The sequence below is a fragment of the Malus sylvestris genome, chromosome 10 (genome assembly GCF_916048215.2).
Source record: "Malus sylvestris chromosome 10, drMalSylv7.2, whole genome shotgun sequence".
Taxonomy (NCBI): Eukaryota; Viridiplantae; Streptophyta; class Magnoliopsida; order Rosales; family Rosaceae; genus Malus; species Malus sylvestris.
The window spans coordinates 10329166-10341915 of record NC_062269.1 but is presented as its reverse complement, the minus strand read 5'-3'; the positions used below and the strand labels follow the sequence as shown (position 1 = coordinate 10341915).

General features: G+C 38.2%; 1 protein-coding gene and 1 long non-coding RNA gene across 4 annotated transcripts; one reads left to right on the top strand and one right to left on the bottom strand.

Moving 5' to 3' along the window:
- Positions 1-5519: 5519 nt before the first annotated feature.
- On the bottom strand, positions 5520-11674 carry LOC126587441 (probable LRR receptor-like serine/threonine-protein kinase At2g16250). Of its 2 annotated transcripts, none has more exons than XM_050252511.1 (4): positions 9242-11674; positions 7946-8074; positions 7040-7062; positions 5520-6608 (listed from the first exon to the last, which is right to left on the bottom strand). In XM_050252511.1, exons 1-4 carry the CDS (start codon positions 11203-11205, stop codon positions 5995-5997), a joined length of 2730 nt encoding a protein of 909 aa, XP_050108468.1. In that variant the 5' UTR covers positions 11206-11674; the 3' UTR covers positions 5520-5994. The 2 variants fall into 2 exon arrangements, with proteins under 2 accessions (XP_050108468.1, XP_050108469.1); XM_050252512.1 differs by having other exon boundaries at positions 7049-7062.
- Positions 11593-12353, top strand: LOC126587442 (uncharacterized). Of its 2 annotated transcripts, none has more exons than XR_007611071.1 (2): positions 11593-11720; positions 11962-12353. It is a non-coding gene; the product is annotated as an uncharacterized LOC126587442 (long non-coding RNA). The 2 variants fall into 2 exon arrangements; XR_007611072.1 differs by having other exon boundaries at positions 11605-11720; positions 11965-12353.
- The last annotated feature ends 397 nt before the right edge of the window (positions 12354-12750 follow it).

Genomic DNA, 12750 nt, shown 5'->3' with positions numbered 1-12750 from the left:
ACAAATCCACCATCGTTCATTACCACCAAAGGTTTAAGGGGAGTGGTCATTTCTACCGCACACATGTCTATCACTTCTCTCCCACAACCATCATCTTCTTCTGGTTCTCCTTCGAACTCCATTTGGTGGATGACAACTTTACTTTTGTAGAAATGTGGTGTTTTAAAAGAGTGCTTCAATTGATGTTCTTCAAGTAACAGCCTCACCTTGATTAAACTGTAATCACCAACTCTTGCAGCTCATTAAACTGTACGTCATAAAACTTCTTCCTAAAGGTAGTCTTAAGGCCTTCTGGGCAATAGCTATAAGCTGGACATGGTTGATGGGAACCTGGCATCTCATCCAAGTCATTCTAAACCTCATAATGAAGTCTTCGGTCGATTCATGCTCATATTGTTTCACCTTGATTAGATTGTTGATGGTCATTTCTGGCTCCATCTTGTAAACTGTTGTTGGAAATCCATCTCCATTTTCCCCCAGTCAGCGATAGAGTTTGGGGGTAACAGAGAGTACCATTAAGACGCTAAGCCCACCAACAAGTTTCCAAATAATCTCAACTTATAGTTGGGATTGTCTTCAAACACCACACAATGGTTGGAGAACTTGAAGATATGGTCCTTGGAGGATATATTGTTATCTTCTCCACTGAATGTTAGGAATGCGGGCATCTTGAAGTTAAGAGGAAAGGGATTCTGCTCATCAATAAACTTCGGGTAGGGTTTTTGATAGGCGATTTTAAATAGCGGGTGAGCTTGTGGCTGGGCATTCTTCACCACCATCCTTTTTAACTCAGCTAACTCATCTTTGAGTTGTTGATTGGCTGTATTTTTAGGGGGGGTGTGAGGAAATAGTTCCCACTTTGGGCTACCATCGTTATCCAAGTTAATATCCTTTCTTGGCTTGTGCTTCATCCACTTAGGTTCTCATCTTTTAGCGGTCATTGGTGGTAGCCTATAAGGAAGAGGCTTGTCTGCCTTGGGAGCTATGCCCCTACTGTTTAGTGAAAATAAGGGGTCGGACAACTCTGCTTCTAGAATTTCTTCCAACACTGGTTGATCAGCTCTGGATTCTTCCTTGTTCTTCCCTTTATTCTTCTTTTCCTTAAGTGGAGGAAATAGAGGAATAACTGGCTTTTCCATAGGGTTGGCTTCTCTCATCGTTTCTCTAGTATGATTATTTTATGGGGTAGGATACTTCAGATCTAGCTTTCTTTGTAGATTCCCAGTTAGGGAACAAAGTCTACCTACTTCCTCTCTTGTCTCTAGAGAGTTTCTCTCCATGCTTTTCAAGACAGCTATCATGGTAGCCTGCAGGTCTTCATTTATGACTTTCCTTCCTGATTTTTCGGAAGGAGTCGAGCTTTCCATCAAGGCAGGTCTTTGCAAGTCTTCGGGGAGATTTGCCATGTTTGATCTTAGGATACACTGGGGTGATTTTTGCTTCGCTCCTCTCCTCTTGAAGGTTTGTTCTTTCTTTCACCTACTTGGCATACAAGATTTGTGATCCCACCGGGCTTGCCAAAACTATGTTTTGGTAGGAAATCTCGCAGGAAGTGGTCATTGGCTCGAGCACATAGCTCCCCGAGGAGTTGACACTTTGGTTGATTGTAGGGCTTTGGCTTGCTGAGATGCTGCAAGAGGAGGACAAAGTTAGTTCTGAAAGGTACTTTTGTGGGGCCTTAGGTGTAGGCCTTGAGGCTCGCAATCAAAACTAAGTGCTAAGGCGTGCCACTACCATCTCTGTATGGTAGATGTAGAATAAGTGTATTTAAGCCGATTACTTGCGTCTCAAGTTATTCTGACTTCTTGTTATCAAAGGATTGTCGTAGATGGGTTAAGTCTACATTAAGTTCTTTTCTGTGCCTTGGGATTAAGGACTTGTAGTTCTTTATCTTGTATGCTTAAGGGGCGGAGATCAAGATCTGATCAAGTCATCAGTTTTAATTACTTTTAATCTTCTTATGACCATAGAAGCCCTAAATGAACCAAATCTAAGAACTAATGGAACTTTGGATCACCAAAAGAATAGAAATGACTTGAATATGTATTGGGGAATACATTATAACAATAGATCTATTAATTGAAAGACAAAACAAAGAGAGGCGGGCAAGATTTCACCTTGTCAGGCAAAGTTGAACGTCTTGCAATCTCTTTGTTGTAGTTCTAAATGGTAAAATATTGAAAGAGGGATGAAAGGTAAATCGGTTTACACAAGAGAATCGATACTACAACATTTGAAAAGGTAGTAGAGCTTTTATATAGACAAAAGATGTCTTTCTAAGGGAAGTCTAAAGCTAAAAGGGTGCAGAATCTGGACAAAGCACATCTTTCTAGATATTTGCTTGACTTAGAGGCAAGTTATATGTTTATTTGTTTGATTGGTCGAGTGTCCTTGTCTCTGGGCTCTCTTCCCCTATTTATAGGTGAATTAGCCTGACTGTGCTGTTTTTGCTCTTGCTCGAAAGTAACTGAAGGGTAGTGAGTTATCAGCATTTTTACATGTTCTGCCATTTGGAAAAGTGCTTTTGGGCCAAGAGTTGGTTGATTTCCATTGGTTGTCACTTCCCTTGTAAGCACCTAACCTTTGCATTTAATAGGGAGCCGTCATATGGTCTTGAGACATGTATCTGGGCTTGACTCTGGGCCTTGAGCAAAATCTCCTCTATTGAGCTCTTTTGGGCTTCCTTCCCTTTAAGCCCAAAGTTAAATATTAACCCAAACATGTATCTTTATCATTTTGTAAGGCATAACAACCAGTTCCATCTACATTTTCAGTAATAGCATCAGAAGCTGAGGGAACTATTTGTTCAAGACTCTTCAGCATGTAGCAAACTTCTCTGAAATAGGCAGCATGATCACATAGCTCAAACCCCCTTACCCTTACCATAGAAATAGTGATACAATGATCAAGATGAATGGGGATGGTTTGACAACACCACCGACTAAATTAACCGAAGAAGTGTCGTGCCTGCTGGCTACGAAGAAATACCAACCTCGTAAAAGTGGAGCTGGTTCTGGGGATGTCCCAAAGCATGATTTGCATATCTATCATTTCCTCAATTTGTATTATGACATATAAAGTATCGCTTAAATAACGGACACTTGAAAAAATCTCTCGTAAGTGAGAAGGTTGCTAGCATTTCTCGTTACTTTAATAATGCAACTTTTTTTTATTATAAGTTTGCTAGGAGTTTATTGTTATTATTTTTTTATAAATAAGGACTGTACCGGTTTTAGGTGATATATATTTAATGATTTTTATAAATCTAGATATGTATGTGTGTGTGTGTATGTGTGTGTGTGTAAAGTAGAGTCGAAATTAGTTTTGCATGAATGGTAAATGTTAAGAGGGTTATTATAATCACCTCTTACAAATCACAACCACATTATTGAATTGATGGCAATTTGGCAAAGCTATCTTTCATTGATGCTTACAGGGTTTATTAGTTCTTTTAATTCTTTTTTATTGCTGTGACTAGGAGGAATAATGAAATTTTGTGGATTGTTTTTTATTGCTATGACTAGGAGGAATAATGAAATTTTGTGGATTGAAAAACATTATTATGCTTTCCAGTTCAATGTCTAGAGTGCAAGATTTGAATGAGTAGCCTCTTACAAATTATATTTATACACACATATATAGATAGATATAGGTATATATCAAATTCAAACAATGAAGTAAACACATGGCTGAAAGATTAACTCAAGCTTGTTTGTTTTTTTATTTTTATTTTAACTTACTACAAAGTAAAATTATAAACTCAAACTGGTTTAGAGACTTTGTGGTGTTCCTTGGAGACTTCGACCCATCATTGAGGACATCCGATTACTAGCCTTTCTTTCACGTTCATATTTTTAGGAAAATAAACTTTGTAGTATATGCCATTGTGAATGCGGGTCTTTCTAGCCAAAATATGCAGATTTGAGATAGATGTATTCCTGATGTGGCATATAATGCATTTTTTTGTTATTGTATTGAAAGTCGTTGTAAGAGAGGTTTTTCTCTTTGAATGAAGTTTATCTGATGTCAAGAAAAAAAAAAACTGCTTTAATCTATACGAGGTACGGATCCAAACTGGAGTAGCAATTGCACACATGGCCCTAGTAGCCCCACATCTGTCCAAATACAAACTTGTTCCACTGCTATTATTAATTGGGAGCAGTTGCTATTGGACTTGGATTGTCTGCCCTCATCATCTCATACCTTCCTCATGCTCTCTTATTTTTGTGGTTACAGTTAAGTCACGTTAATTTTATATTCTCATTACTTTTTATTTTATTATTTCTATAAAAAGATCAATATAAAATGTTGACGTGACTTAACCGTGACCACAAAATATAGGAGGGCATGGGAAAGATATGGAATGGGGAGGGCAGACAATCTAAGTCTATTGTTATTCTAGTGGTCAAAAGTAGGAAGTTTTAACGAAATATTTCGGTCCTGTTCACTTTTAACGAAAAACTACAATTTTACATTTCCCTGATACTATTCACTACACCTTTATTTGTTATTTTTTATTAAAACTAAATTTTTTTGTAACTTTTCGTTAGTTTACCTTTAAAAGTAGGGGTGTGCTATCCACATACCTCATTTTACTTCTCATACACCCTTTGATAATTTCTATCCGTTGATCTTCTTTAATTCATCCGATCCAACGGTCAAAAATTAAAAAGATGTGTGAAAAGTAAAATGAAATGTGTGGATATCACACCTCTTAAAAGTATTGTTGGGTGTTCGAATTTTCCTTTTCGTATCGCTTGAGTCCAGGGGTGAGCAATCATATACAGAAAATTCGACAAAATTGATTGAACCAGACCGGGCGGTCTGCAGTATTTCTTTTTTATTTTCTGTTTTGCAGCGCTATACACCAAAAGCCCAAGCTTCTATTTTGACATCTTTTGGAAGAGTACTAGCATTCTGACATATACTCCCGTTCTCTTGGTCGATATGGCGCAAGAATGCATGAGAACGAGACTGTTATAACACATGCTAGGGCATCTCCAATTGAGAGGGCAGAAAGTTCAAAAGTCAAAAAATTGTTTAATTTGTCCAAAAATTTATCTCCAATAGAAGGCTAAGCTATAATTCTATGAATCTCACTAGACCATTATTTGGCCAAATGTGCATCGGATTGACTGGTCAAATGTAGCCCTCTTCTTAGCCTATTTCTTAGGGGCAAGCTCTTTATATGCAATAATTAACTCAAATTCAACTGTTAAACTTGAAAATATTCAACGATATTTTATTAAATTAACCAATAAATTTAAAGTATAAACTTAAAACTAATAATTTTTTGACAAGGCTATGTTTAACTTCTTCAGTTGGAAGTGATACATCAACATGACCTAACATTGTTTATTTAATAATAATTTTTTGCAAGTCTACAATTTTGAACAAGACAATGTTTATCCCCTTCCGTTAGAGATGACCTAACAAAAGAGAAACTTGAACTTTGGCTTTGGTAGGTGACCTCACCTACCTACCTCAGTTGAAATTGTGAAAACTTGGACGGGGCAATGTTTATATAAAGCTCACTTTCTGTTCCAATTCCATTTTTGGTGGTGTTTTCCTACTAAACCAAAATGTGAAAATCTGATTTGAATGAACAAATCTTTAACAATTACAATTTACACTGACCAGAAACTGAACAGGAACAGAACAAATCAATTACAAATAAATTGTAGCCCTCCAACAAATATGAACCCTATCCGCCAACGGCACCCCTGGATCCTTCTCTGTTACCAAATTTTCTCATTGCCAATTCATCCTCAAACTGAATTCACCATCCTGAAGTTCGAAATTTGATGCAACTTCAGAATCAGTGTTCCTTGAGGGGATCTATGGACCATGGAACCACCCCATTTACAAAAATTGGCTTGAAACGCCACCCAACTCCGAAACCAAGAACCGCTTTGCTGGGGTACCAACAGACAGGCACTCAAATAAGCCTGCTGCGTTATTAACAAAGAATCAAGAACAATCAACATGAATCGGCTAGTCCTGGTCAGGTTTTTCTACATCATGTACACCAGATGGTTCCGGAAATATATCCCTAGAATGCCGTCTGCGTGAGGATGAATGTTCCCCGCCACCATTCGCACCACTTCCCTGTGAACCGCTGGTTCCTGAATGTTTTAAGCCACTTGCTCCTTCCCCTTTCGTAGTTGAGGCTCCTGGGATAGTCACTACCTCAGATGAGCTGCGCCAGCTACCAAACACAGCAGCATTCCAAGACCCTCTGGAAGAGGCTGTTCTGAGCCTTGCAGAGCCGGAGCTATCTTCCCTCACCACCTTCAAAGGGTTTTCCAAAGCCTTGAGAATATATCTCATTAGGGGACGCCTTGAGGGCTTCGGATTTAGGCAGGACCTGGCCACGACAGCCATGGCCCAGACTTCCTCTAATAGGTCCTCATCCACAATCAGAGATGGATCCACAATTTTTGTAACAAGTTCTTTATCATAAATACTGATGTATGGTAGTATCTGATCTAACAATTCCTTCAACTCTGTATCACTGGAAGCACTTATGCCCAACTTACCTGTTACGAGTTCAAGCAACACCTTCCCGAAACAGTAAACATCATAGGCACACAAAGCTGCCGGTGAACCTGTAAATTTCAGATAAACATAAAATTCAGCACTAATTAACAGTTTTGGAAGTACAGCTACAGGCTATGACTCTGGTGTGTGTAAACATGCAGAAAAGCTGGAGTTAAAACATATGAGACTTTCAAACGAGTCCTTTTTTATTTTTGGACCCTCTCAATTCAATTTAAGCATACATTAGAAAACTATCTGACCCAATCTTTCTGTGCAACTACTTTCCATAAATACAAATGGAGCCTAAAAGAATTATTAGCCCTGTGACGGTCACTCCTTTTATGCCTCAAAGATCCAAAAGTCAATTAAGCTTTAAAAAATCGAAAAGAAAATCAACATGTATAATTGGCGAGCTGCAAGTCTGTTCAGTGCTAGGAGAGCAGTAAAAGTTAAAAAGAGCTAAAATGATTTGGAGTTCTATAACCAGATATGTATGTACCAGAAGCACCTTGTTCAGATGACCTGCATTGGAAAAAGAAAAGTAATAAGAATTTTGTACGCAAAAATACATCAAATCCTTACAATGATGATTAAAACGAACAAAACATGACCTAATACAAGGTTACACGCAATTCAGCAAATATCATGTAAACAGATACAATTTGATAGGATCAGTATTATTAGTAACCTTGCCCCAGGTGCTAGTTTGGTTTAAGGGGTAAAGATATTAATACAAAATGTCTAATATTTTTTCTTTGAATGAAACGAGAAACAGGTATACAATGCACCTAAGGTTAATCAAATCTGCAGACAAAAGAACATCTGTGTCATGCTAACTTTAAAAACTGTACAGGTTTTACTTTGGCCACTGCTAGACGGATTTTTTTTTTTGGTGGGGGTGGAAGAGAGAGAGGAGAGAGGTAGTGCAGCTAAGATGAGAATAGACGAGAGTCTCAACTCCAAAGTGGTGGGGGGGTGGGGGAAGATAGAACTCATCATATGGCCGTGCCTAGGGTTTTCCATTGGAATTGCAAATATCATGAGAACTAAAATTTAAAAGAAACTCATTTAATTTAGATGATATATTGCAAGGAATTAATGAGGTAGCCACAGATTAAGATGATGAAGAAGAGAAAGAAAGATATGCAAATATGAGGAGCATGTTAACTAGGACAGCAGCAAGAAATGGATATAAAAGCAAAATTACAAGCTGCATTTTACAAAAAAAACTAAAACATGTCAGGTATTACCAAGGTAACTAAATAACAGACTGAATAAAATAATATATCAAAATAAATATTTATGAAATAATAAAATCTATAATTCATAGACAATGGACATCCAGGAATAGTCACAGCTAGGAAAGAGACAAGTGATTAGATACAATTATTCACAGGACACTTACTGTGGCAAGCGTAGCAACCTAGTAATCCTGCTTTGATGGGTGTCCCCTTCTTGAGGACAGACATCACTCACGCTCCCTAGCCGCACTTCAAATTTATCATCAAGAAGTATACTGCTTGCTTGAACATCCCTACAAAAAGAAAGCTAAATCACTACTTGCACCAACAAGAATGCAGAAACAATAAAGATGCTCTCCGTCACCTGCATAAGTTAATCGTTGATAGAAATGCAAAGATGCAGCGCATAAAAAAACATTCACTCTTCAAACAATTGACGTACATATACATATGAAAACAGTAAATATTCCAAAATTTTGCTCTATTTTTGCATCTACCTAGAGGAATGGTTAAAATTCTAATTTACTTTTTTTATTCTATTAACAATCTTAATCAAACCTAAATGTCACAATCATCATTCACTAGCTGTCTAACCAATCATGTTTTGCAAGTTGGTCAAGTCGAATATCAAGCTAGTACCATGTCCATGCCTCAGATAAAATCATTATCAGGAAGCTTATTGATCAAATCTGCGGCTTCCACACTTTGTTTAAATCACTATTCTTAAAGTTCTTCCCATCACTTCTGTACTCAATACTCCATTAACTAATTCAGTGCAACTGCCATCTGACTTTATACCTCAGGGATATTATAATCGCCACTTACAAGTCACAACCATATTACTGTTGCTCAGCTATTTTTATAATTGAAATAAAACAAGACAAAAATATTATCCTCCCCTTAAATATGTCAAACACATTACTAATTCTTATCCGCTGATGTTGACAGGAGTATCTTGGCCAATATACTTGGCCATCTCTGTGTTGCTTTTTAATTCCTCTGACTTGGAATGATAAAATTTTGGCGATAGAGTAACACTAGGATCATCTTCTAGAAAGCCGTAGTCAATCTATTATACTGTTAGCTTCAATTTCGTGCAGACTTTGAGAGGAACAGGTAGTTGCAAAAAATCATACTTTGTGAATTCCCAAATTGCTTTAACTTCTAATGTTGCACGGAAGCCCTTAAAAATCATGACCACAACATTCTAATGTTGAAGAAACATTGCACTACACAAATTCCATCTGAAAATCAACTTTATGTGTGTGTGTGTGTGTGTGTCTACATACATTCAACGTTATATGTACATATAAGTATGTATCCATCTCAAACAATGATCTAAACAGATGCTATAGATGACAAATAAAGCATACGAAATAACAAGAACCTGACTGCTGGAGAATAAAATAAATGTATCAGAAGGGAATAATTTAAACATAAAAGTTTAACTTTCAAGTTACCTGTGCACGTGGGGGGGATTGCATTCATGATGCAGATAGGAGAGACCCTCTGCTGCGCCTAACGCAATCTTTAATCTCGTTATCCAATCCAACGACTGTAAACTATCATCCTCTGTGCTTGTTTTCTTAAACAATGAATTTGATAAGTCCCCATTTGGCATATATTTGTAGACCAGGAACTTCTCATTCTCATTCTCTAAACAGTGTCCCAAAAGGGGAACAAATCTTGTATATGACACCTTACTAAAGAAATCCAATTCCTGCAGGTATGCTTCCTTTTTAATTGAGCGTAAATCAATCCGTTTGATGACCACAGGTATCCCATTTTCCAGGACTCCCCTGAAGAGATCCCCTGAGTGGCCATTTTTTATCAAGTTTGCATTGTTGAATTCACCAGCGGCTTGAACCAGCTGCTGATATGCGAAAGCATCTCCTACACTAGAAAAGTTAATCGATGCTCCTGGAGGTGGTGGACCGCTGCCTGCAGTAACTAGCCCCACGCCAACTCCGCTTTGAGGTGTAGTTCCCCTCTTGCGTAAACATAGGAATAGCACCACACAAAACAACACTAAAAGCACAATCAAACCAACTCCCCCTAAAACTGCTGCCAAGACGATCACCTTTTTATTGCTGTTCCCAGGAGGTTCTGCTGGAGGTGGTTGTGTAGAATTTGGCTGTCCAAAATTATCAAAAGCCAAACCCCTGTCAGAATAGAACGAAGAGCATTCCGTCAATGTCCTCTGATTCTTCACATTTTGGAGGCAATTGCTGCCAAGAGATGCATTTGTGCCCACATACCCTAGTACACCACCTTCAAAATAGTTTCCCGAAATATCAATGACGCTGAACCTTCCAAGTAAAGGCGTTAGACCTCCATAGAACAGATTCCGAGAAATATTGAATACTGCAGCAGTGGCATTAGCATTTGAGCTAGAATTGGGCAGCATACCAGTGAAATTATTGCCAGAAACATCAAGAAGGCTCAGTTTGGGAATTGACCACAGCATTTTAGGAAGACCACCCGTGAAACCATTGTTTCTCAGAACTATGACCTGCAACTGCGTCGGTGTTGGAAACAGATTATCCAGCAAAGTCCCACTAAGCAAATTGTCTGCAACTATCATTCTCTGCAAGTTCTTTAACCCCCTCAAATCTGCAGGCACTGACCCGGCCAACAGATTGGCACTTAGATCAAGGTCAACCAAGCTACCAAGGTTCCAAAGTTGAGGAGGTATCGAAGCAGACAACATGTTGCTCGATAGATTCAAATACTGAAGCTTCAACAGGGTCCCAATGGCCGGAGGAATCGACCCGGATAAGTAATTCCTAGAAATGTCAATCACAGACAGATTCCCGAGGTTGCCAAAGGATGTAGGAATGGATCCAGTAAGGCGATTTCGCGAAAGATCAAGAACCAAAAGGCCTAGCAACTGGCTCAAAGTAGCAGGAATTGTCCCGGTAAGGTTGTTATGTGACAAATACAGAGCAGTCAGATTGGCTGAATTTCCCAGACTCAATGGAATAGAACCAGTCACAGAACAATCAGTGAGATCAAGCACTTGTAGGGATACGAGTTGTTGTCCAAACCAGTCGGGAATTGAACCCGGAAGCAGGAAATTGGAAGCATTGAAAGAGTGTAAAAGGGTTAAATTGGCTAAAGCATTGACAGAAAATTGTGGGTTTCGACTGCCAAGTCGAGTCCTTCTAAACCCCGAAATGTTAATCCCAACAACTCTACCATTCCGGCATTCCACACCTCTCCAAATGAAACAAGGGTCAGCCTTTCTCGGCCAGTCCCTGCCCCTTAAGCCTAACGACGACCTGAGGTCCAGCAGCGCTGCCCGCTCAGCCGGTAAACCCAGTGGCAATGGCGGCTGGCTGGGCTGCTCAAATGTGGGCTCGAACAGCAACCCAACCACCACCAAAACCAACGCACACGATAATACGCTTCGCTGATACATCATGCCTCACAAAGATCCAACCATGTCCATCTCTCACCTCCCTCTTCTCTCTGAGGCAATATATCAAACACTTACATTACATGTGTTTGACTACCATGGAGCTCCCCAGAACTACACCTGCCCATTACACAGTAACATTGCATTTCTCTCTCTAAAATCCCCAACTCTCTCTCTAAAAAACAAGAAAAAAGAGAAATGTAAGACTCTTACCTCAAATTCACACGCTTTGAATTCCCCCACTACAAACTATTGAGGGACGGGAGGAGAGAGAAAGAGAGATGCAGACAAATCTCCCTCCACTTTCTTTGCTTTCCTTTTCTTTCTCTCTCTAAAATCCTCCAAGTTTTCCAGTTGACAAATCCGAGAGATCAAAAGTAAGAAAGACACAAAATTTAGAAAAAGCAAACCGTAATAGAAAACCCCATTTAATCAATTATTCTAATTTTGTAGAGAGAGGGACAGAAAGTGGCTGGTCAAAGCTCCAGAGAGCAACCGTGGACTTTCGAACTGCTGCTCTGGTAAGAGTATTTCAAATTTTCATTTAATACTAGGGTCCAAAGTTTATGTTCGATTCTTATTAAAAATAAATTTAAATTATATTATTATTATTTTATTATGAAACTAAACGGACTCTTACTTTTTAATATAAATAATATCATTCGTTTATTAAAAAAATTTAAAAACAAAGAGAGAAATTTAAGGCAGGGTTTCTCTCTCTTACTTTTTTGTTTAAATTTAATTGGTTTCTTTTGTGATTAGAAGTGCTGAGACTGGAAAGTTATGGAAAAGCTGAAGTCTTTGGAATGTGCCAATGTGGTGGTGGCCGAGTCAGTTGAGTCATTGACTTGGGGTTTGGACGGTGTGACTCGTGGTGGATCTGAACCCTGGTCCGGCGCCGGCTCAGTGGGTTGGCGTTACGTTTGACCTCCGTTAATCCTGCCCATTCCAGCTCAGAGACCCATCCACTGTTCCCTTTTTTGGCTTTCCTAATTTGCTCTGCTTCTATGGAAAATGTTTATCCAACAGGATCCTCTCTCCAGATCATTTTGGTGAGAATCCTGAAAATCTGTGAATTGTATTCGTTACATTATTCGGTAAATTTTTGTCAAGTACTATTTATTTTTATTTTTAAATAAAAATATTTAAAATGATTTCCAATTGCACGATGTACGATAAACGAACACGATTCATGAATCCGACAAGAATCCGAACACAATGTTTATATTATTGTACTTTTTATTTGCAAGATTCATTTGTTAATAAAAAAATGAAAAGACTATTTAGTCATTATTTACAATTTAATTAAAAAATGATGGTCTATAAAAATAATTTCGCATAAAAATATTTCTTTTTCTTCTCTCACATATCATTAAAGGATATTATCTTTAACTATCCTCTCTCTTCATCTCCCTTTAAAACAAATTTAAATAAAAATAAAAATATTTTTTTAACAAACGATAGTATTTACGCTAAGAGAATGATGGAGTAGGTTAAAATAGACAATAAGTTAGCCATAATAATAGTTCAAAATCATCTTTAGCAATGATC

Coding starts and splice junctions, on each gene's coding strand:
- LOC126587441 (XM_050252511.1), bottom strand. CDS start 11,205: ATGATGTATCAGCGAAGCGTATTATCGTGTGCGTTGGTTTTGGTGGTG. Junction 7,063..7,945: donor AGGTTGCTACGCTTGCCACA/GTAAGTGTCCTG, acceptor TTTCCAATGCAG/GTCATCTGAACAAGGTGCTT. Junction 6,609..7,039: donor ATCTGAACAAGGTGCTTCTG/GTACATACATAT, acceptor TGAAATTTACAG/GTTCACCGGCAGCTTTGTGT.